Source organism: Pteropus alecto, unplaced genomic scaffold, assembly GCF_000325575.1.
Source record: "Pteropus alecto unplaced genomic scaffold, ASM32557v1 scaffold196, whole genome shotgun sequence".
Taxonomy (NCBI): Eukaryota; Metazoa; Chordata; class Mammalia; order Chiroptera; family Pteropodidae; genus Pteropus; species Pteropus alecto.
In genome coordinates, this window is record NW_006439717.1 from 1,962,359 (window position 1) to 1,987,718 (window position 25,360).

At 44.3% G+C, this 25,360-nt stretch overlaps 1 protein-coding gene across 6 annotated transcripts in view; it reads left to right on the forward strand.

Moving 5' to 3' along the window:
• Positions 1 to 12,173, forward strand: part of SENP1 (SUMO specific peptidase 1) — a 51,312-nt gene extending 39,139 nt beyond the window's left edge. For all 6 annotated transcript variants that reach the window (XM_025050308.1, XM_006916842.3, XM_015593168.2 and 3 more), the window contains 5 exons: positions 3,369 to 3,572; positions 4,431 to 4,510; positions 5,437 to 5,521; positions 6,051 to 6,146; positions 7,095 to 12,173. In XM_025050308.1, coding sequence (XP_024906076.1) covers positions 3,369 to 3,572; positions 4,431 to 4,510; positions 5,437 to 5,521; positions 6,051 to 6,146; positions 7,095 to 7,157 — 528 coding nt within the window. In that variant the 3' untranslated portion in view covers positions 7,158 to 12,173. The remainder of the gene's footprint in view (positions 1 to 3,368; positions 3,573 to 4,430; positions 4,511 to 5,436; positions 5,522 to 6,050; positions 6,147 to 7,094) is intronic.
• Positions 12,174 to 25,360: the final 13,187 nt, after the last annotated feature.

A 25,360-nucleotide genomic window follows, 5' to 3' on the forward strand; every position in this document is an offset into this window, starting at 1 on the left:
GGCAAGAAGGAAGATACAAATAGCAGTGGTCATTTATGTTATTGTGGTAACATACAGGAAAAGGATTGAGTCTTTAGTTTGAAAACATTGTAGGCTTTTCTTTTAAAGAAGCTTTTTCCAGCTTCAGCCTGGCAGCTCTTCAAATAAAATCACAAAGGAACAAGACAACTATAAACATCCATCCTACCCCCAAATAGGACTGCATAGACAAGCAGGCGCTCATGGCCAAGGCTATGAAGGTGCAAAAAGGGTAGCTCCTTAGGCACCAGGAGCTACAGCAAGCAAACAGAGGCAAGTGTGTGCCCCCAGAAGAGTCACAATTGGATCAACAGTGGCAGTTGTCCTCAGATGCTTATATTATTGGCAAGACAAACAGTAGGCCCAGGGTTGATTTACTACTTTTAGTTTCCTATTTCAAAGGAAATTCAAGATCTTCTGGAGCTAAGAGAGTTTTGTATGCAGAAAGGCTCTCACCATGGGAGGGAAGCGACCCTTGTCTTCACAGAATTCAAGCATATGCTCTGACCATCACTGCTTCTCTTTCATCTTAAGCACTGTGATCCCTTCTCTCATTTCTTTTTCCTTCATCTTCGGCCCTCCTCTGTGAGATGACATGTAGGATTCTTTTTGTTTTCTAACTCCTAGCTTGTATTTTTGGTATGATTGTGTCTTGGTTGAACTATGGCAATTTTCCTCATTCGGACAGAGTAATAGCTGAAAAACTGAAGAGAGAAACTTGGATCTAAATTCTGCCTCAGATGTCAGATTACACATCCTTAGCTAATGGGAGGGAACATTGAGGCCACTAGTCTCCCTCCTACTGGGATGCAGGAGAAATGAAAAAGAACCCAGATTACTCCTTAGAATAACACTTTTCCCGGTTACCCAGAGATAACTCATGGATTACAATCCTAACCCTACTCCCAAAGTTGCCTTGAAATATCTTGCTTTTGTTATATTTTTGCATCACTCTGGTATATCAATAGTCTTTGGAAACAAATTACATCATTCTATTTATAGCATTCTGTTTTTAGTAGTTCAGTCACTGAAAATGTCAAATCCTAGAAAATGTAGCATTCTTAATGGGAGCTGCACTTTTTTTTCCTCCTAAATGGGAAAAAGAGCAATTAATGAGCTGACTTTGGAGGAGGCTGTTTCCCTCTCATTGGAGAAATCTTGGTTGGAGGCAGAGCTAAAGCAATGGAAGAGTGATTCTCAAAGGAAACAGACAATGTGGTATCCTGTTTGCTAGGTTTCTGTTCCCATTCAGCTGGGTTGGTCTTTAGCTTTATAGTCCAGATAAAAAAACCAAACAACCTAGGCTGCATAAGTCCAGCTAAACTTCACTGGTTTCTAGAACTCTTTCCTCCTGAAAAATAGCATAGTCATGTGTAGCATGACACTCATTTATGTCATCCTGTTTTACTTAAGTGTAATTATCCCATGGGTCATAATTACCTTTATGGGCACCTGGGGAGAAATATCTCCATGGCTTTCATGTGCTTGGCTGTTCTTATCTCTCTGCCTGATTCCTTCCACCTCTCCCTTGAGTCCTCGTTGCCTGTTATAATACAGAACTTGTCTGCCCCATGGAAGGATTGGTTTACCGTGACTGGCAGGTCATCTGCCCATTCAGTTCACCCCTTGAATTGAAGAGTTAAGCCTCATAACATAGCTAATATTGTGGGATGGGTAGAACACCAGAGCAATCCCTTCTTGCTGACTTTCTCTCACTAGAGAATGGAGCCTAGAAGTCTGTGCTTGTTAGGCAGACCTTCCTGTATTCCTGCCTGCCTTCATTCCTAGAGGCATCGTTAGTACCGTTATCCTTGGGGTCAGAGTTAGATTGGAAACCTAGACTGAGAAATCTATAATCTTAATTGTGCCTTGGTTCATTATCATTATTTAAAATAACTGAGCTGCAGTTATCTATTGAGGATCACACTAGGCAGAGAATTAACTCCTCTGGGCCTGCTGGGCATGTTGCTCAATCGTCAGAGATGCAGGCAGAACAGTGTCTTCAATCCTAGCCTTCCTCTGCACCCTTCTTCCCCCAGAGTTCTGCCTCATGGCAACTGTGGTTTCCCTGCAGCTGCTGGGGCATCCTCATCTATAGGCCCTTTCTCTAGTCTAGACCATGCTCTGGTGTGTTCCTGGCAGTGGCCCCTGCTGCCTACCCAGTATGTAGTTGCCTACTGTTAGGCAGTAGCTCATTGCTCTGGCATCCTAGTGTGTAAATATTTGTCAGAGGACAGGGACATTTTTCCTTTCCCAAAAAGCATTCTGAAAAATGTGCCTGTTTTCTTAGTCATATTTCCAAGCTCTAGATCAGTTAGCCCATTCATTCCTTGCAGTTGACAGACACTGGCCCAGCCTCATCTGACCACATAAAGTAAGTATGCAGCAGCTTCCGGCCCAGTACTTTCAAGCTTTAGTACCAAAGAGTCCTAGACCTAAAGGAACCGTGGATGACATAGTCACTGTTAGAGAACACATTGTTTCATTAACAGAGAGAATCACATATCTCTTATATCAAGCATTTTAATTTCTTTCATTCATACTTGATATTGAAGGCATAAATAAAATCAACAAAAATGAGAAAGCTAACCATATAGATTCCGGGGAGAACTTTTCATTTTTGTGGCTTTACTTTCAAGTTTCATGTAATACAGATTTTTATATTTCATCCATATCTGCCTCTATAAAAGGTGATGTTGCTGAGCTACTATCAGTTTAGAGGTATTTTTTTCCGGGACAGTGGATGGCTTATCCTGTCACTCAGGTGCACTTGAGGCCAAAACAGATAGCTTCTGCAAGATGGCTTTTTAGGCTGAAAAGGTTACATTTAGCCATGGAGCAGAGTTTTCTATCTTCATGCAAAACCAGATGCCTCACATGTAAGGATTGAACTCTTGGTCTTAGCCTTGTTAATACTAGGTCCTAACTAAGCTCAGGATGTATTTAAATTGCTCAGACAGTCCCAATAGGTTACAGTAACTAATAATGTGCCTTATTAAACTACTGTAGATCTTCCTTTCCTTTCCTCTAAGTCACACCTTCGATCACCCCTTCCTCCTTGTTCTGCAGTCTTTTGACCTAATCCTCAATCTTCTGGCCAGCGTCTGCCCATACGTATCTCTAACCCCATCATTATCTTTTTCTGTTTTCACTGTTTATAACAGTCTCAACCCCCTTCCCGTCTAGTCAGAATCTGATATAGGGACATGAGGATGTTGGGTGTTAAAGTCTTAACTGTACTGATTAGGAAACAATAACACATGCAACAGTACAGCACTTGCTTTTCCTTCATATAACACAACTATTTTGAAAGGCTTGAGTATTTTAATTCATATAATTTCTTCCCACAGATCATCAATTTCTACATGAATATGCTAATGGAGCGAAGTAAAGAAAAAGGATTGCCAAGTGTACATGCATTTAATACCTTTTTTTTCACTAAGTTAAAAACGGCTGGTTACCAGGCAGTGAAACGTTGGACAAAGAAAGTGGATATATTTTCTGTTGACATTCTTTTGGTGCCCATTCACCTGGGAGTGCACTGGTGTCTTGCTGTGAGTGCCCTTTTGTTTTTGATAAAATTTAAAAGGAATCTATATAATTATAGAATACACAGAAAGTAGTGAGTATTAATTCTATATCTTCACTGGAGGATTGAGAGAAGAATATTATTTAGTTGGCTAAAAATTGGATAGATCATTGAATTTCCTATCAAAAGTGGGAGATACTTAGACTTTGAAGAAAGCTGTAGAATTTCCTTTTCTGGAAATATTTAAAAAGGCATTATAAGTCTAAGCAGTCTCAAGGAAAGGAATAGAAAGATAAAGTGACTTATTAATGATGCTGCCAGTTCAGATTCTGTGACTGTTATTTTCTGCTTAATCATGACTTGCCTTGTGTACTTGGTAATTTAATATTTTTTGACTGTGAGAACATGGACATATTAGCTTAATGTATTAATAAAAGTATAAAAGTTATTTCACAAACTATTTTGAATTACATTTGAAAAACATAAAGCCAAAAGGAAATTCTTGGGTATGGAAACAAAACCCAGAATCTGTTGCCATCTTTCTGAAACTGTGGAAATGATCTCAGTCAGCTTATATTTTCTGAAGAGCACATTGTATCTTCACTGTTGCCAACACTGTAGATGGGGAACCTGAATACAGAAAAAGGTTTTAAGGCAATTAATGGGGCCACCAGTTGATCAGCCCCCACTCTAGTTCTATGTAAATAACCCCCCTGTTCTGTCCTCTGCAGGTAAAGCATGGTATGATGGAAAAATCAGTCAAACTTGTCATATTTCACAGAAAATCTGGCAAAAAGTTCCAAGTTCTAGGGAAGGGAAAAGCTGAGAAACCAGTCTTCTTCACTTTATAAACACATATTTTTTTTCTTTTTTTGATTCCTAGGTTGTGGACTTTAGAAAGAAGAATATTACCTATTACGACTCTATGGGTGGGATAAACAATGAAGCCTGCAGGATCCTCATGTGAGTAGGGAGTTGAAGACAGAAGAATTTAGTGTTGGGTATATGTTGTGTCTTCCAGCTATTGAACTCAGTTCTTTGATACTTTCAGTGGAGTGATTAATAAAGGAAATCATGTTAAGAATGGATACTTTAAGTCTAAGTAATTAAAGTTTAAAATAATAAAGTAATAACAAATATATGCCCTAATGGGGACAGTTACTGTCCTAGATCACTAAAATATAGAGTGGATATATACATGTAGGTATAGAAACTACTTAGAAATCATCTAATCCAACCTCCTAATTTTTCAGATGAAGATACCAAGACCCACAGAACGACTTTAATTTGCCCAGGTTCTATTAGTTAGTGGCTGAGCTAGGAACCAGAATGCAAATCTTGTTATATTTCCCACTCCTTGAAATGCTTATTCCTCACTATATCACTCTGGTGGCCAGGAGGGTGTAGGTTCCAGAATGGTGAGCAGTTTGCTCTTAAGAAGAGTGCTTTATATGAGGTATGCCTGCGCTTAGCAAATTGTTAATTTGGATTGAATTTTTGCACAGGAGACTCAAGACTAAAAATTATAAATAAATATTTCGATATTGCTAGAGAAACATCATTCTTCCATTAGACTGAGTTCTAAAGGACTATATAAACCAATGAAAAGAATCAAAACTCATTCCTCAGGAGTGACAATAGGTAGAGGAGCCTGGGTATCAGAGGCAGAGGTCATGTTTTTTTTTTGGGTTGTTGACAAGGTGGGCATGAATTGTGGGAGTTCTTGAAGGAAGCTTAGTAGTCCAAAGATACCTAGCCCAGCATTACATACAGTTTTCCTCAGAAGTGCATGTGAAAAGTCTTCCTAAGGATTGTCAGCCCTGTTCTTTGGGTGGCAGCTGTCATCAGTGTTCCCCACAGCTCATCTCATTCTCTCCCAATACCTTTAGGCAATACTTAAAGCAAGAAAGCATTGATAAGAAAAGGAAAGAGTTTGACACCAATGGCTGGCAGCTCTTCAGCAAGAAAAGCCAGGTACATTTTATCTTGATGAGAGAGAAATCCCAGCATAAGAGTATTTGGGAAGGAAAGGATTTTACTGCTTGAGCCCCAAGGACCTTCTCTCTTAGTGTCTATCCTGACTTAGGCTTGGTTGTTTGGTTCCTTGGGGAAGATAGAGTAAGCTACTTGTAGGAAAACTGGTAATGCGTTTCTTATGTAGAACTAGGTTTTTTAAATGCCCAGCTGTTTTGCTAAGATTTTCACTGCTGTGAGACATGTTTGCTAATTGTTTGGCCCTTGTGGGAGGGACCAGTTTTTACGCCCTTAGTTGCCATGGAAGTCTCAAGTAGTTCCTATGTGATTAGTAATGAAGTACACAGGCATGACCGAGAAGCTATATTTTTTTTCTCTGAGCCTGTGTTGTTTTAAGTGGGGAACAAGGATCATCTTTTCAAAATTTAGGGAACCCTGTAAAATTTATGTCCTTTGGTTCTTATTTTTATAGTCTAATCAGAAGGAAAGAATCTTGGAAAGATGTCACTTGTTGTTTTTGGTCTTTCAGGAAATTCCACAACAGATGAATGGAAGTGATTGTGGGATGTTTGCCTGCAAATATGCCGACTGTATTACCAAAGACAGACCAATCAACTTCACCCAGGTGAGCTGAGCCTTAGCAGGGAGCTCTATGACTACCCTTTCTCTAGGCTGTCCCATAGGTGTTTTTCTGAGAGGACTCTGCTTCAGCCTATAGCTTGCAACACTGGAGATGACTGCCTGTGCCATATCACAAGAAAAAGGACAATAGTAGGCCACATCCTAGGTCCTCACATGTTAAAGTCAAGGAATCCTGGTCGATAGCAGAGAGTTCTTTTCTGCCCATCACCCCCAACTACCTAAAATCCTATGAGAAACAATTGAGACAAGAGCACATTTTCTTCAGTTTCCTTTCATTTGTTAGCAGTCAGAATTTGGAACATGCTACACCTAAATCTCCTAGAATAATTTGTTACGCTGCCTCTGTTCCTCACTTGATGTAGCTGATCAATCTTCTCTTAGTTTATGATTGGTTATTTCTGTCCATGTGGTCCTTCAGAGACCAAAGTGAATTGAGACTAGAGATTATAGTTTATTCTATGTCCTCCACTTAACTCTTTACTTCTCTTTGAATTAGCAGCCTTACTGGATTTTTCCACCATAGCCCTTGGGTGGAACTGACTCCTGCAGTTCCCATTAACACTTCACCTAAAAAGTGACTTTGATTTACAGGCTTCAGATCACCTATCCTCTTAAGATTTCAATGTAGAGGACTTGATAGACATCATTCTCAAAATTCTTGGAGACATTTGGGTATCCCTTGAGGACACCTGGCAGTGCCCAATAAAACTTCTAAAGCTACAACATTGAAAAAGAGCAAGAGAGATAGCAATAGAGAAAAGCAATGGAAAGAAAAAAAGTCACATGTAATTAAGAATGAGCAATTCGAAAGGCCAGAAATGGAACTGAGACTATTTTAGTTGAAAACCTCAAGGAGGAAAAGATTATGGGGAAAGGAGTATTGAGTGTGGATAAAAGATATGAAAATTAAGGTGTCTTTGTATTCCTACAGCAACACATGCCATACTTCCGGAAGCGAATGGTCTGGGAGATCCTCCACCGAAAGCTCTTGTGAAGACTGTCTCAATTAGCAGACATTGACATTGTGGGGGACCAGCTCTTTGTTGTCTACAGCCAGAGACCTTGGAAACAGCTGCTCCCAATCCTCTGTTCTTGTAAAGCCCTTGACCCTGGACCAGGCCCTGGCGAGATGCATTCACAAGCACATCTGCCTTTCCTTTTGTATCTCAGATACTATTTTTGCAAAGAAACTTTGGTGCTGTGAAAGGGGTGAGGGACATCCCTAAGCTGAAGAGAGAGACTGCTTTTCACTTCTTCAGTTCTGCCATCTTGTTTTTAAAGGGCTCCAGCTTCCCTCAGTCCCTAATTAGGGGACTGAGAGAAGCTTGGAAAGACTCTTGGTTTCATATAAACTCTTGTTGTTAGGCCTTATTAAGAGGTAGGAAAGGGCATGGGTGAAAAAGGTAGGGATAAAAACCACCAGCATATACACGCACACATACATACACACATGATTTTCAAGATGTGTCGTCAGGAAAGTGACTGTAAACTGGACTTTGGGGCACATACATAAGTCCCTCTGGGACTTTTCCTATTTATATGCACCTTTGTGAAATTCTTCTGCTTCTGTACAAGGCTGTTTTATCATCTGTAGCTTCTTTCCATCCTGAGGCACAACACATGAGTCCTGGGTAGACCCCAAAGTCCCAGGCAGTCCTTTTCTTAAAAGCAGGGGTTTGCATGTGCTCACAACACATGATATGGGGAAGACCCACCCAGGGAGCGGTTTAGTGGAGCAACAAGGCACCACTTTTATTACCGCCTACTTCTGACCAAGAAGAAGAAGGACCTCAGTCTTTAGCATAAAATTCCAGCATTGGATGAATGCAAGTCTAGTGTGGTCTGTGGCTAGTTAGTTTAAATGTGTTTCTAACCACAGAGAATTTAATATATATATATATACACACACATATATATATATATATTTCACAGGGATATGCTTTTTTTTTTTTTTTAAGGCTGAATGTGTTTACCATTTTGGCCTGTAGATTTATTTCCATTTTCCAAATTTAGCTCCAGCACGCACACATCCCAGCCCCTATGTGTAGGGTGTTTGTGGACTTCCTAACAGAATATTTTGAGGCCTGGGTGAACTTTAGCTTGGGGGTAGAGGTTTAAGAGAGAGGTGAGATTTTTCAACTGGAAAACGGGTGGAATTTGGACTGATCAACTCGAAATTTAAAAAAACTGCTATTTCTTTTGTTCTTTCTAGCATCTCCCCCACCCTCTGAACGTTTCTCAGGCTAGATAGTGAAATGATCCAATGCCAGTGTCATTTTTGTACTTAAGTTCCAAAATAGGAACATTTTATACTTTTTGTGTATTGTAATAGGTAGTTTTGTATGAAATATTTTCTCCTCTTCCCTTGTACCCCATCCTTTCCAGCATTGTGCTTTCTCCTTGGGCTTATTTGAAAATTTAACTCTGTTTTATACCAAGCTTGTTTAGTACATTTTTCTATGTTTTACCACAGGTTACAATTTGGGGAAAAAAAAAAAAAAAAGACTATTTTTTTTAAATATTCCATTGTTAACTGAATGTTACTGTTTCCACTCCAGCAATTAGATGTCCTACCCTTTTCATAACTGCCTGCCTTTTAGGAGAAGACCACCTTTTGTTTGTTTGTTTTCTTTCTTTCTTTCTTTTTCTTTCTTTCTTTCTTTGTTTTTTTTTTTTTTTTGGTTGGTGTTTTCTATAGGAAATAAATAGCTTCCTATATATGAGTTGCTGGGACCTTTCACATTTCTCTTTTAGAAAGCAATGACATGCAGACTTATTGTAGGACTCCTGAACATTGACTCGGTATTTAATGTATTTAAGTGACAATTTGAAAAGTGGCAGTATGATATAGACTTGGACTATATGAATCAAAAGGCCTGAGTCTTTCAGTCTCTCTTGCTGTTGTTTGGGGGACTCAGAGCAAGATACTTCTCTGTATTGATTGTTTGTTTAGATAACATCTGTCTTACTTCCTTCACAGACTTTTTGTAGACCAAAGCAACAAATATTTATTGCCATGTGTAGCAGAAAATGAAACATGCAACAAAAGCACCTTGAAAAATACATAAGGACTGTTGAACCTGTCTGAACTTGGTCCCCCTTTCTGACCAATACAGTTTTATACAAGGTAGGAGTCAGTGATCCTGAAACCACCTTCATGGTAGGAGTGGGCCAAGCTGAGAACTAGTTTGTGGCCTATGTGGCTCAGTGGGAACCAAATACAGACTGTTAGAGTGAGCCAGTCTTTCCAGAGGGCTAGCCAATGAGAGCAGGGCCAGCATCTGGAAACTTAACTTTTGCCTTCATTTGAGGGTGGGCTTTGATGACCAGGAAAAAAAAAAAAAGGACATTCCTGTATTCCATGGCCAAAGGCATGTTACCAATATCTTGTTTAACCTGCTTTAAACTAAGTAAGCCAATTGCTTTCCTTTTCTCCTATGTTCCTCTCTACCCTGTATTCAGTGCTCATAGTCACCTACCTCCCCTCAAAAAGGAACATCTGAGTGTCAGTAAGCTCTAGATGTCAGTTATAGAGGCTTCAACAGAAATCATAGTCCCAACAATCAGTCCTGGGCCCTGTACAGAGAAAGTTAGATAGACCATTCCTGACCTTCTGAAAATACATGGTCCAAGGCACAGAGGCCAGTTCCATCCCATTTGTTATCTGGAACCCACTTGTCGTTCCCAGGGTCCTCTTTAGTATTGAATGAATTTTTCCTTATCTAGCCTGGAGACTTTGTAAATTGACTGCTCTATATGTGAAGTGCTTCATACTTCTCTGTGATATCAACTTCTTTAGCCCCTGTAATCATGCTAGCATCTACCCACTGACACTAGCAATATTAGTCCCCATGTTTTAGTGGCCTTGGGGTAGAAACAGAGGTAACCTGGAAGAGCATTTCCAGCAACCCCATCCCATAGCCTGTCCATCACCACCTGGTTTTACATGCCCATGAAAAGGCTCTAATGGGTAGAAAGAGAGAGTTCATTTAAGAGCTCCAGTGTTTTTTTTTGTTTCAGTCTGGTCCTCCTTTGCCATCCCTCCTGCTCTCAAATATGTCTTGCCAGATTAAGAAAGATGACACTTGGGCTTTGTCTTCTCCCTTGCTCCACCTGTATAGGCCAAGATGAAGTGGAATGTGATGGTTTTCCCCTTTGACTTTATATACCCATGAGAGAGAGGGAAGTAAAAGGCTATCAGGCCCCATTGTTGACTCAAACGGGCTACATGCTGAGCTCCTGGGAAAGTTGCCGTATCTCCAGAAACAATTTCTCCAGAGCTTCAAATTCCTCCTAAAATTTTGCAATAGACAAGGCTCAGCTCAGTTTCTTCCTTACAGTCCAGGGCCTATTTTAGCTGAGATGAATCCCAACATCTGTGTATTAAGAACCGTGACTACCATTCCCAGCTTTGGAGGAGGGGAAGGACATAAGGGCATGTCATGATGGTCACCCACCAAGATAAGGGATAACACATATGCATCCCCTGTGGGAGAGAAAAGAGAAAATAAGAAACTGAGCTAGAAGATAAACCTTGAGGAAGTGTTAGTATGATCTGCCTCTCTGGCCAGTCATGGTTAGAGTAGAGATAATTCTAGTTGTGAGGGGTTGGACCAGATTTCCAGGGTCTTGTCAAAGTCAGATTCTGAAATGTTAGGGTCACTATGCTTGAAATAGATATTGGTCAAGGTAGAGATTCAAAATTAAAAGTTTAAGGCCAATGTTATTACTGGCTTGGTCTTAAGAGTTAAGGCCCAGGTCAGTCTTATCCTAATAGGACAGATTATAGCTGCTGACTTTTCTCCATTCTCAGCTGAGTAGCCACCATCAACTGCTTGACTTCTGGAAAGTATCCTTCCACCCTCTGCAGAACATAAGTGCTAGGAAGGCAAAGTGTGTGGCAGAGAGGTACATAAGGAGCCCAGAGTCCAATCTGCTAGGTGTCCTTCATTTAATTACTCTTTTATTCTTTTCACAAATACCTACAGAGCACACACATCCAAGTCCCATCTCCTTTAAGCCTTCCATTTTCACAATATTATAATATCTCTTATCTTGACATCTGCAGCCCTTATAATCAGAAAATAACTCCACATGGTATTTGTATTGTAACCTGTCTTTTACATCAGGAATAGACTGAGACATGTCACCACTGAGGGCAGGTGAATGATTTTGGTGCTTTTTTTCTCAATCCAGGAGTGTAAGCTGTCTCTCTGGCCTGCCAGAGAGGAGTTAGGGGCATCTCGATTAAACATTTCAGAAAGACTATTGCAGCACTTGGGGGAAGAAGGACTGCTCATGGCAGCCTGCAGTGAGGCTACACCTCATCTGTGATCCCCAACAGTTCATCTCTGGTCCCAAACCTAATGCCCACTCTGTCCTATACAAAACACCTTCCTCAGCAGTTCGGTATGCCCTTCAGGGGTCTCAACCTCTATCCCAGTGGGCTAATCAAAGTTTTCTTTCTCCCCTAACCATGTGTATTGCTATTATTTATAGTTTTCTCCATCTTTTTATTTTCAGTGATAAGAGTATATCACATAGATTGAGACTATGGGTCCCTGTCTGCCTTTTCCTTTAAATGGACTGTTTTACATGCTGCCTGTGCCTTGTCTATTAGCCGGAGCTAAGTTCCTGGAGGGCATTTGCTTTATACTTCTGGGGAGCCCCTTAGGCTAGGTTTTTAATAAGCATATGTTTAAGTGCCTGGCTTGGGTGCCTGGCGGATGGAATGAAGAGATGGTTTGACCAAGGAAATAAAAGCCACCTGTCCCCAAGGACCTCCTAGTCTAACTTATTTAGGAAGCTGACAGACACCAAGCAATGTACCTTATCGAGAAGGCAGGCTCCTCCTAGGCACAGGGTCCAATGTGAAGCTGGATATGGGTGGTAGAGGGGCAGAGGTGGAGAGAAGTCAGGGATGATGTTACCTTTATCTGCCAATATACGTGTGACTCCTTAGTTTTTAAAAGGTGATTTATTTAAAATAAATTCTGGATTTTGCTCTCTTGCTTTGACTGGAAACTGCCTAGTAAAAAAAAAAGACTTGATGGTGTTTGTCTCTCTAAGACTGTCTCTCTGTTTCTCTGACTGTTTGTTCTGTCTCTGTCTGTCTGTGTCTCCTGATCCAAGCTGAACCAGTGATTGGATCCTCAATGTGGTCCGAATTCCTGAGTCCACCCCTTAACCAGGAGTCTGAATACTGTTCATTCATTCATTTCATTCCACATACCTGGAATTGAATCCTGAACGCAAATAACATGCAAATCTGTGGCTCCCTGGCACTTTTTAAAACCAGGTCTGTCTGTGGAGCTGGCCAGAGAGCCCTCCTGAGCCAAACACACCATTTGGGGCTCCAACCCACCATGCTCACAGCATCCCTTGTCTCCTTACCCCTCTCCTACACCCCTTCTCACAATGTAACATCAAAAAGGTGCTTCCTCTGCTCTACCTGTAAAGCTCACACTCCAAAGAATAAAACATAAGAAAGCACTGACTTCTGAAAAAAATCTTCCACTATGTTGGTGAAATGGTTTCATCTGTGTTTTTAGAAGAGTCCCTTGTAGTATTCAGGGCATTCTTGAGTTCTAACATTTTTTTAGGCATGGTTAAGATTTTTCAGCCATTTGAAAATGGTTGGAGTGAGGAGGGAAACCTTCAAACCACCCTTATTTCCTGATTCCTGAATGGGGTTAAAGATAGATGACAATTGCCTGGGTCTGCATGTCCATCACTGAACCTGGACAAAGTGCCTTCGCAGTGCGGTCCTGGGCCCGGTTGTGAGAGTCAGAGTCAGCCTCTGTTCCCCAACAACTCCCCAGGTGCCTGATTTGGTCTTGGGTGCTGTAGAAAGTTACAAAGGCAAGGGAGTGGGGTTCGTGTTCCTTAAAGAACTTGTGTTCTAGACACTTCCTGAACTACAGGAATAATGTTTTGTTTTCTGTGTACCTGTGCCCCATTTCCCATTAGCCCATCATTGGCTAATTATCTATGCCTACAGTGGCCTATGAGGCCCTGCTCAGTTGGTGGCCCTCTATCTCCAATTATCCCCTACTACTCTGCCATGGCTCACTGGTCTGGGCCACACAGTCCTACTTACGTGTTTGTCTAACAAACCAACCTTGCTTCCACCTCATGGCCATTCTACTCGCTGCTTCATATGTCTGGAAGCCTTTTCCCTAGTTATCCTCCTGACTTACTTCCTCCCTTCCTCTGGGCTCTGATGGAATGTCATCCCCACACCCTATTTCTTATACTCCGTAGCTCTCTTAACTTCATTTTTTTCTGTAGCATTTATTTTTTTATTTTTTATTTTATTTTTATTTGTTTTTTTACGTCTGCAGTAGGTGGTCTCCCATCCAAGTACTAACCAGGCCTGACCCTGTTTAGCTTCCAAGATCAGATGAGATCGGTCTGTAGCATTTAATATCTATTATTCACTCACTTGTTTTCTCTCTCTCATTAAATGTCTATTCTATGTTCATGCTGCATCCCAAGTGCCTAGAGCAGTCGAAGGAGAGAATTGTTGAAAAAGTGAATGTTATTCAGCATCTCTGAGCTGTGCTTCCCTTTCATTTTGATAGCTTCCACCCTGTTCTAGTCCTCACTTCCTCATGTCTGATTTACAGTGCAACCTCCCCCAGGGTCTCTGGCTCCAAATTCATCATCTACTTAACAGAGCTATCTTCTTCCAATAATAAGAATAAAAGTCAGCAATTATTAAGGCCCTGGCCCCAGCCTTGTGTGCCAAACACTTTATATACATTACCTCATTTAATCCTCACAAGTGTATTATGTAGGTGCTATTATCATCCCCATTTCTCAGATGAGAAAAATGAGCATAGAGATTGAATAACTTGCCCAAAGTCTCACAGATTGTCAGTGACAGAAATAGGGACTTCAAGCCAAGAACATGTCTTCAGAGCCCCCAAAAGCCCTGTGATTTGCTGCTTCACACAGCCAGCATATTCTGTGTCGACAGGGCAAGTGCCTGACCTAGATATCATTGGGCTCTACCAGTGAAACCAGAGAAGAGAACTTTTACTGAGTCGCTACGTCCAGTCCTCCCTCTTTTCTCTTCAGAGCAGGGTTATTTCTTCACCTTAGTTTGGAAGATCAAGGAGAATGGCAGGGTCCCTCTGCCTTTGGGTTCATTTTTTCTTGGTTTCTCCAGAAAGGGGTACCAAGAAATTCTCTTCACTTTCTCATGACAACCCTTTCCCCTACTGTCCTTGTTGCCTCCCACCCTCCTTCCCAGCTCTAGGCTGCCCACATTAGCAAGGCTTCCTTTGAGGCCCCTGGTTCTAACCCAGAAAGGGGTGGGACTAAGGATCGAAGGGTGGGGAGTAGGGAGACACCAGGCAGATGCAGCTCATCCCCACAAGGTCTCAGGAATCAAGGGCGAGTGTGTAGGGACATGTGGAGACATTTTCGGTGCTCCATAGTGTTCTGGTTCGTCTTTCACGTTTGTGTCTCATGCTCTATCCCCTCAGTATGGATTTCCCTTTGCCATCCGCATTCTGATTGGTTTGAGAATCTCAGGAATGCACAGCCTTGTACCCTCCTGCTACCCCCTCCCATCTCCATACACAGTGCCCCGGGTGAGGTGAACTTAGTTCAAGCTAGAGGCGAGGGGGGAGGGGTCCTCCACTCTTACTGGAAAAGAAAGACAACACACTCTCTCAACCCTTCCTCCCACACTCTCTCTCCGATTTCTTCCCCAAAACCAGCCTGCCACTTTCAGCTTCCTCTTAAACAGATGGCCTTTCCCACCCTCACCCCTCACTGGTGGCCTTTCTTGATGATAATTACTCCTAATTGTTTTCCCTTGGCTCACAAGGCCTTTCCTTGCCTGCCCTGAGCCAACAGTTCTGTGTGTCTGCTCAGAAAATGGACTCGGCTCAGACCAGAAGCAAGCCTCTTCAGGCCTCAAATCCCAGGCTTTCCAGGTCTAATTTAGTTTTGCCCATGCATAAGCTTTAAGAAAAATCTCCCACTGGAACCCTCCTGGGGCAGATTGCAGTGGGGAATAGTGATCAAACTTCAGGAGTACTTCCCAGCAGCAAGGTCCTCAGGAGCTCTGATCATTTCCTTCCCGGAAAATCTCAGCACCTGGCTTGGGGGATGGGACCCCTAAATGGGGTCTCTGAGCACCATAGCTCCGACCTTGGTGGTATGGAGCTGCTGCCTATTTCATTAGCCAAGCCACCTCCCCTCTCCACCAGAGGATCACCTGCCACCAACCAAACTCTCCAGCCCTGTATATCATCCTATGCCCTGGCCAATGGGGTGAGGAGGCCTTTTGCCAGAGCTTTAGACCGTCACAGTTACACACACACACACACACACGCGCGCACACACACATTTGAGACTGTCACAGTTACACACACACACACACACACACACACGATGGCTTTTTGTTACTCCTTCCTGGTGCCCCCAGCTTCTGGATTAACACCATGGTGACTGTTGGTGGGGCCGGAGAAGGAGGATGAGGGTAAGGGAGGGAGGGGGACCTTGGTTAGCAGGGGTGGAGATGCACACATTGTCCTTCTTTGTTGACCCTGCTGACCCTAATTCATTCTCCCAGAGGAAGGTCCTCAGTGGTCCAGAGCTCTGGAGAATCTACTCCTTAGAAAAGGATTTTGATGTATAAGCCAGGGAGAAGAGCACATAGAAATGTTTTATTCATTCATTCGTACATACATTCAATAAATACTAAATGCCTACTATGTGCCAAGTTTCTGTGTCAGGTCCTAGAAATGTCTTCCATCTTCTGGTCCAAATAGCACTGCTCTAGCCCCAGCCCTGATTACTTTGTCCCAAGGCCCTGGTTCCATGGCACTCCCATCAAACCGAGGTTCATCTTGTTCTACCCACCTCTTTCCTGACTCAGTGCTACTTTGCCCAGCGTCAGAGCACTTTTTCTAGCAGGCAAAGAAGGCTCTGTAAGAAGGAGCCTGAGGAATAGACATGAGGATAGAGAAAAGGCCAGTTTCATTCAACCAGACCTCCGGTAGAGTCTCAAAGACACACTGTAAAGGACCTGGGCTACAAGATTTCCTTTAGATTCAGGGGTAAGATTGCTGAACCTTCTAGACCTGTGTCTCTCTTTCCTTCTTTCCATGTTTAGACCAAGGAAACAGATTAGCTTTTGATCAGAATGTCTACTTGGATCTTAGAGTCTTCATTCATTCATTCATTCATTCATTCATTCGTACATTCATTCATTCATCTACCCATTTACAGAGTTACCCATCTACTCATTCATCCATTCAACCATTTATTCACTTAGTCTTTTAGGACCTATTCTGTGCCAGGCACTGTGGAGAGAGGGATGAATGTAGTATGGGTGCTGATCTCTGTGGGACTATCCTTTGGTCCCCAGGGTGTCTCTCTCAGCCTCGGCTCCTTCCTCAGAACCCAGATCTTCCTTCACCCCTCATGTTGGGGGCCAGACTCCAACTGAGAAGGTCTCTCAATGGGTAACTAGAAGTCCTGAACCAGAGGCCACTGGAAATTAGGGCTAGCCAGGGGAGTGGAGGCCTAGCTAGTGGCTGGAGGGATGAGGAAGGTGCCCAGCCAGGCCACTGAACCCATCACTGTGGTTTGGCTCCTTTGGTGAAAAAATAGCAAGTTTGGACAAGTGTCTCCCTGTGTCCTGAGCTCTGGGTTGCTCACAGACAGGAGTCGCTCCGTTAAACAAACCACAGCCAAGGGCAACAAGGACCCAGAGGGGGAGTGGGAACATGGGACTCAGGACAGGACTTGAGACCAAGTTTGTCCATTACAGGCATAATGGTGCAATGAAGCCTGCTGGCTGGGTTGGAAGTATGAGTATGCACTTCAGGAGCTGCAGGTAAGGCTGGGAAAGGAAAAGCGACACGCAGACTCACAGACGCAGAGAAGACAGACACACATAGCATAAAACTGAGACAACTACTAAAGCAAATGGAGTCTGCTCTCTAGAATCTGTCTTAGGACATCAGCCAAAGATTCTTCCCCGCGAAAACCGAGATGGTTGACAATAGGGTTGAGAAGAGAAGTTAATATGGGGTGCCAGGAATGTGTATATGTACTCTATTCATATATGAGTTTGGGTCTGTATAATTTCTTTCTTCTGTGTCTTCTACTTCATTCTCAAATCAGAAGGATCCTGAGTGGTTTGGGCTTCTCTGGGCCTCACTTACCCTTTCCACATATGGCTGAGGGCAAGTTAATGGGACCTGTGCACACAGAGGCTCACACAGCTTTGAAGACAGAGGCCCATTCATACCAAGACCCTGTGGCACCTCTCTCCCAGGCTGGTCTGCGGTCCTGGTCCTGTAGCACCAACACGCACAAGTGAGAGACGTGAGCCTTTGCACATGCAACCTTGTTCTCGAGCACACATACACACAAAGCCACACTCAAGCTGAGTTAACCCTTCACTACCATGTGCAGGGGGCTCTTGTCTCTTAACTTGGGCTCTAGCTTTGCCTTTTTCAATCTCTTCTATTCAACCCTGAACCCACCTGAATTAACCCTCGAACAACCTCTTTGGGACCCCAGGGAGCTCACTGTGGGCTTGCAAATCCTCCCAGCACCTGTGAGAGGAGGCGAACACAATCTCGCCAAAGAGCAGGATGGAGGCTTTTCCTTCCAGTGGAGGAAGAGAGATGACTATTGAAATCTGAGTTCAAGTCACAGCTATACCACCTATAAGCTGTTGTTCTCAGACAAGTAATTTAACCCCTCTAGACTTTAGTCTCTGACCTGTGAGATGGATAGGGGTGAACCTGAAGTCCACAGATAAACCTAATGAAGTTATATGCAAAGCATGTAGAATTCTACATTTTACTGAAAAGAGGTTTAGCCAGCTTCTCATAGGTCTCTTGAACTCCCTCAAAACTTAAGAATTAGTGAACTCCTCAGACATTCCAGGACTCTGTATGAGTTAAGTGCTCTGTAAGTATTGGAAACATGGCCATTGTAAGTCCACAGAATCACCTAAGGTCAATGTCAACCTCCCCTTGCACTTAGTGCCTTATGTCCTCCACATGACCCCAACTTCTATACCCCCATGTTGGGGAACTGCACACCCCATCACCTCCATGAAGAGCCCAGCTCAGGCTCAACTTAGGCTCTCTTTTCTGATGGACCTATTTGCTGGGATAGGGTCAAACTGGGGTCAGGGTGGAAGGTCAAGTCTAACAAAGGTCAAGGAGCAAGAGAGAACGAGGATGGGGTGAATATTAGGAATAATAACCATGATACTAGTGTCTATTGAGTGTTTATTATGTGCCAGGCATTGTGTACCCAACGAATGAAGTGAATAATATTATTCCCATTTTACAGATGAGGAAATTGAGGCTCAGGGAGATTTTGTCAGTTGCTCAGGATCACTCAACCAGTAAGTGGTAGAAACTAACAGTGAAAGGAGATCTGTCTATCTTCAAAGTCTTTACTCTTAAAAGAAAAAGAATGAGAGAACATGGAGGGTGAGGTTTCCCCACTGCTGACATTTCAGATCAATTAGGCATCGCACTGAAGAATTTTGAGCACAAAGCTGCATAAGGAATCCCCTTTTGGGAGAAGAAGCCAGAGCCAGCAGTCTGCCCAAGCCAGTCCTTGCAGGTATGAGGGTAGTGAGGAGGCTGAGCTGAAGGCTCTTCAGAGCTTTCGCCAAGGCCTGACTCAAAGGCCCCTTTGTTCACTGCTCTTGACTTCTACAAGGAATTCTCCAACCTAGGGTCCTCCAACTCCATCCTTGGGAACCTTGGGCTGCTCCAACTGCATACAGGGTGTTCTCCAGCCCCTCTGTTCACCCAGATAACAGCCAGCACCCATCATATCATAGGGTCTTTAATGGGGATGGGGGAGGGATGTCTCAGGGACCAGAAGCAGGACTGCCAGGAAGATGGGGTGAGCAGGAGGGACTGTGTCAGGAAGGGGTTGTATGCTGGCTGCTCCCCAGACAATCAAACGCATCTTCTTTTGAGGCATAAAATCGAAGACTTATTTGCTGTTTATTTTTATATTAAAAGAGTTTTACAAATTCTAATTGATTTGCTGTTAGGGCTCAGAGTTCCTTCAACCACTTGTTGATACTGATCCCCTACCCTCTTCTTCCCATAATCCATGCCATTGCCCCCTTCAGCCTCTGTGGGATCAAGAGGAGCAGGGAAGATGGGAAATCATGCCAGTTGGATTACTGATGGATACCTCTGAACTTAATTCCAGCCCCTTTGTCCCCAGACTGGAGTCTAGAAGGAATCAAAGAATGCAAGAAAGAGCTCTAGCCCTCAGGAGATCTGTAGTATGTGGTCTGGTCAACTCTACCAGGGAACGGGGGGATCAGGGAATCTCCATCTCCTTTCCTAGTCCCGTTGCTGGACATTCCTAAACTCCATTATTCTCACACTTTTTGCCTTGGCCCTTCTGGATTTGGGCTCCACTTCCTTTCTGAGGGTAAGGATGGCAGTCATTGTTACATTTTCCAAGCCTGGAAAGAATGTGACTTACAGCTCTGTAGGAGCCTTTTTTCCTGTGGCCTTATTTCCTTACTTCCCTTTTCTCTCAAGGGCGGGCGAGCGTGAGGCTGTTCCCAGATAGGCTTCATTCCTCCTGCTGACTGGGCCACACTCATGGAGCACCTTCCTCGGGTGCACTGGTTTCCACTTAGCTATCACCTCCTGCTCCAGCACGGGCATCTTCCTACCCTAAAAACGTCAGTACTCCTGGCCCCCAAAATGGGCATGGATGGCAGTACTCCCTGCCCCCAAAATGGGCATGGGTGCCATAGAACAAGGGCATAGGATTTGGGGCCAAGGAGCTCAGGTTCAAGCCCCAGAGCCACCATTTGCTACCCGAGAGACCTTAGGTTTACCCTTTGTGGACCTCCCTATGGGCATAATATTATACAATTGTCCACTTCAGTGGATTATAATGAGGTCAAATGAAATTGCAGATGTCAAAGCACATTGAAAATAGTTACTACATCAACATTAGTCATCATTATAGCAAAGGGTGGAGGGACTGTCCTAGAGAAACCACCAGAAGCTTTATGATGGCATCTTGTCCACATCTTGGCCTCTAGTCCAACGCAAAGATATCCAGGGAAGGAGACCCCAGGCCTCCTCAGTCTGATTCTGGCCTGACAACTTTGTGAGGGGAGGGTGGTCTCTATATTGCTGAAATAAACACCTTTGGATTACATGCACAACAACGATTTAGGTTTAATTCAAGGCAGATTTTCAAAAGGACTCCCTTTGCTAATTATAAGCACAACCCCAACAGACCTCCAGGGGAAGTGGAACCCACCTTAGGGAGTCCCGACCAGGTAGGGCTTCTTGGTCCATGTGGTGTCCCTGGGGACTGTCATCTCCAAGTTCACTGTTTTCCTTTTGGCTGGGACAGAATGTGGCCCAGTGTGCTCTTTCTATCGTTTAGGCATACGGTCGGTCGCAGACTACTAATTGAAAATTGGCTCTCCTTGGACAGCTCTCAAGCACTGCATTTTTTTCAGCTACTCTCACCAGACCCACAGATGAATTTATCTTCTCTGCGTGCACCGTTTGGCTGTTTCTGTTTCAGGGAACCGCGAGCTCAATAAGCTCCACTGTTCTACCAAGCTGGCCAACACAGCCATGTCTCTGTTCTCTCAGCCAGACCCTGGGGCCTGGAGTCCTGCCTCCAGGAATTCCAGAATTCAAGAATGTTAGAGCTGGAAGAGACCTCAGTCTTCACCTAGTCCTGCCCCAACTGCTGTACAGGTGGGGAAACTGAGGCTCTCAGGAGTAAAGAACACTGGCCTTTCTTTTAAGCCCAACATCTGTCTGGGGCAGGCACCAGTGGTCTCCTGGCCTGCTGGCTTCTCAGCCATGGAGAGTTCAGACTCTCCCAGGCACCCCACTCCATTGCTGGAACAATAGGAATGACATCTCTTGCTAATATTGGGCAAAAATTGACCTCCTGCCTCCCTTTAATTCTCACCCATTTGTGCAATCTCCATGGAGAGATACAACCAAATGGTACAATTGGAGCAATTGGAAATCAATTCATCCTCAAAGGGAGTGCAGCAGACCGTCCCGGGTCATTCTTGGGCAGACTGCCCACCAGATTGAAGAGAAGGCCCAGTATCCTGATCACAGAGACCTGGATTCGAATTATACTCTATTGCTTAAGAGCTGGTGAGCATATTACTTAAACTGTTAAAGACTTAGTTTCCTCGTCTGTTAAAATAGGGATGATAGTAGTTCTCATCTCCAAAGGCTTTTGTGAGGATGCAGTGAGACAATATGAAAAGTGATTAAGCACAGAGGTGGTGTATAGCCAGTAGGCAACCATGTTGGTTTTGTTAATGCTGTTTTAAGAGCATAGGCTGTAGATTTATATTGCCTTCATTTGAATCTCAGCTCCCTCACTTATTATATGTAAGTTACTTAACTTCCCTGGGCCTCATACTCATATTCTGCACACTTTCAGTTACAAGTTACCTGCCCCCAAATCCAACTCAACTCACTACCTTAAACAATAATAGACTTTATTAATTCATATAATTGAAAATCCTAAGGTCATGAGGGTGTTAGGAAGAGTTTGATCAGGGCTTCAGCTTGTTTTCTGTGATTCTCTTTGCTTTGCCTTCCTGGTATGTTGGGTCATCCTCAGTATGGCTCACCTATGATCCCAAGATGGCTAGTGGCAGTTCCAGGCCTCACATCTGCACATATCACAGTCTAACACAAAAAGGAAAGAGAGGTCTTTTCTTCCCTTATCATTAAATCAAGTTCTGCCCTACACTTCATTTGGACCAACCTGAAGGAGTCACTCTGGCATGAGTGATGGGATTACCCTGATTGGCTCAGATCTACCAGGGCCTACCCTGGGAACGAGGACTGGCACTTACCCTACCAAACTGCAAGTCGGCTACACAGTGGGGGTGGGGTGTGATGGTTTCTGGGGGAGGCAACAACCACATCCTCTACAGAGGATATTTGTAAGAGCTAAATGTGATAATGCACGTAAAGTATTTAGAGCAGTGCCTTGCACACAGTAAGTGCAAACCATTTATTATTATTATTATTATTATTACTGTAATTAGTATGCTAAGCACATACCATGAATCTGTTATCAAATGCATTACTGAGGACTGGTTTGGGGTATAGTCCCAGTAGCATCAGCAAGCCTACTCCTTTCTATTTCAGAGCAGCTGTGTTGCTATAGCCCCACTCCCTGTTTCTCTCTTGGGACTCTGTTCAGTCAACAGCCTGCTTTTGATCATGGCTCCTGGATCTCCCTAGCCCTCTCCTAGCTTTAGTGGACAGCTGTGCTGCCAGGCTCTTTGTCCCCAACGTAGAGCTTCCTTTATAGTCTCTCCATATTTTTAATTTCTGCCTCTGGAAGTTACTTTAAGGCATCCTGGACTCTACCTACCTCCGTTCTCCCCTTTGATCTGTGTCACTCAACACCAGCTCTAAGCTCCAGGGGAGATAATATGTCACTTTCTGCTGGCCTCATTAAATTATCCCAGGAGAGGTAAACCTTTCCTCCTAGACAAAGGTTTCAAGGGTATCTTCAATGGCATGTTTCCTACCAACTTGTGATTCTATGTGAATTAATCCCAAGTTTTGGTGATGAAAAACTATGGGAGAATTCTTACAGCAAAGGACTTCACTTACATGGTTAATAGTGGAATCTATTCTTCTCCAGATGGCTAATGGCCTGGTCTTCCCTTTGACCTTCTGGCTATAGCAGAGAGAGCCTCTCCCTCACCTTTCAGGACAAGCTAAGATTCTGATGAATTTTAGGTCAACACCAGCCCATTGCCAGTGCCTGGAGAAATGTGTCCGAGTGGGTCATTCCCTCTTGTTGTCTCTCTGGCACTGTAGAGAGCCCATTTGAATACCCTTCCACGGATCTGACCAATGGCTCTGGGAGGTAGTGGTGGTGGTGGTGGGGGTGGTGGCGGTGAGACTAATTATTTATATACAGGTACGAGAACCAGGCAGGGAGACTTTAAATGGTTTGTACAAGACCACTCAGCTAAAACGTGAGATAACCGGGACTTGAATCCAGGCCTCTCAAATCCAGGGCCAGTTTTCTTTCACTCCTGCAGATTTAGGTCTTGCCTTTGATTGTGGCTCTTGGGAAAGCATATCTTGAGAAACCCGAATTGGGCCTGTGTCTTCATGCCTAGCCCAGAGCAGGAGCTGGGCCACGCAGCTGAGCGGGAATGGGCCCTATGGCCCTGCGCTGACCCTTCTTCCTCATTGAAGGGACACAGTGGGGATCCCAGGAGTGGGACCAGATCCTTAGCTACATCTGGAAGCAGTCTCTTACACCAGGGCCGCAGTCTCTCTCTGATCCCCGAAGCTCCGCATCGCCGCGGGTGAACATCTCTCTCCGTTTCTGTCCTTTGACTTCAGCCTCCTCCCCATGTCTCTCCTCTCTGCTGGACTTGATTTTCCTGCCTCCTGGCCTCACTCTTGATATCCAGTGTGTCTCCATTGGCTTTTATCTCTTGTGGATTTCTTCCTTCTTTTGACCTCTCCGTTCCTGCTTTGGAAACTCCTGGGTCAAACAGGCAGGGTGATGCTTCAGCTTTCCCTTTGCCCTCCCCTTCTCCTTCCTCCCCTCCACCTTCTCTCCCCTCTGCCCTCCAACAGCAGTTGCCCTGCACCCCTCTCACTTGGGCCCTGGCCCCTCATTACCTTAGCCAGCTCCTCCTTGATGCTTGGGGCTGAGGCGAAGGTACAGGGAGGCTGTTAGAGTCACTTCTCTGGATACAAAAGCCTCTTTCTCCCCCTCAGAGATGAGGTTTCCAGGCAGGTTATTTTTATAGCAGGGCTCAGGCAGGATCCTTCAGAGAAAATAAACAAAGTCACACACACCAGTCCTTCACACCCCTTAGCCCCTTTCCTGGAGAGGGGCCCAGCTTGGCTGTGCCGACAGAGGGACGCCCACTGCCCCAAAGGGGCCACAGGAGCTGCTGCCTGGATGAGGAGAAGCCGGGAGGTCCGGGCTGGGGGAGGGGCACCTGGGAGGGAGACAAAAGTCCTCTGGGCTGGCCCCAAGGGGGTTGGGAGGAGAGAGTTGGAACCCTGGGACCCCATCACATAATCTAGGCCAGGGTCTCAGGATCTGCATCTGTAGGAGTCAGATTGAAATTCAGATTTAATTCAGATTCTAAATGCTGACCAAGAGCTTTCAAACACTTCTTACTTAATCTCATCATTGAATCCAGTAGAATTCAGTTAGACAAATTGCAGTTCCCCATCCACTGCTCTGTGCCCTGTGTTAGGTGCTGGAGAGAAGAGAATGAGGAGAGTTTTCCAGCTGGCAGGGTGAACATCTCTCTTAGATAGTTAGTTACTACAAGGACCTTGAGGCAGGTATTATTATGCTCATTTCGCAGATGAGAAAACCAAGTCTCAGGGAGGTGAGTGACTTGTCCACGGGAAGCTCGGGCCTTGGAGGCCAAGAGCATCAGGGAATCTGAGATCTCTCAGGGCAGGTTTCTGCTGAGAGGATGCAGAGGGCGAGAAACCTGAGTAGGAATGGGTGACAAGGCACAAATCCATGTGCAATTCTCCTGGGTCGCCGAACCCCACCAGTCTAGACCTAGGGTGGGGCACCTGGTTTCTAGTCCTTGAGGGCAGGCAGGCAGCCGTGCCTTGCTGACAGATCCCCAGAAAGGAAGGCCTTTCATAACTGTGTTCACTGTCGTCTCCTCAAAGCTCCTTTATGAGGGAGCCTCAGGTTAAAAAGACTTCATAAATCAAGCACATTCCCTGTTGGGCATGACAAAAATACATGGCCCCTGTGTGTCCCTGCCCAGTGAAGGCAAACAGAGCTCGCTGAGCTCACTGCAGTGGGGCCAGCATCCACACTGGCCACACTGTCCTCTGCCTCCCTCAGCAGAGCTGTCCCTCACTGGGGCACTCCCCCCTCCCGCCTCCAGACAGAGAATTCCAGATTCCAGCCATTCACACTAATTACCCTGTAGGAGGAGTGAATTTCAACTGCTGCTTCAGCCCCAATCCTCATTCAGCCTTTTCATGACTAACTGTGGAAGGAAGGAATGTGTCCGTGGTTCAGAAGTTCCAAATATCAGTAGGTAGAGTTCTAGTGAGTTCTTGAAGAACCAGAGGAGCCCCAAACAATACATTCTGGTATCTATACTTTCTTATCTTTAAAATGGAGCTAATAATACTTGTG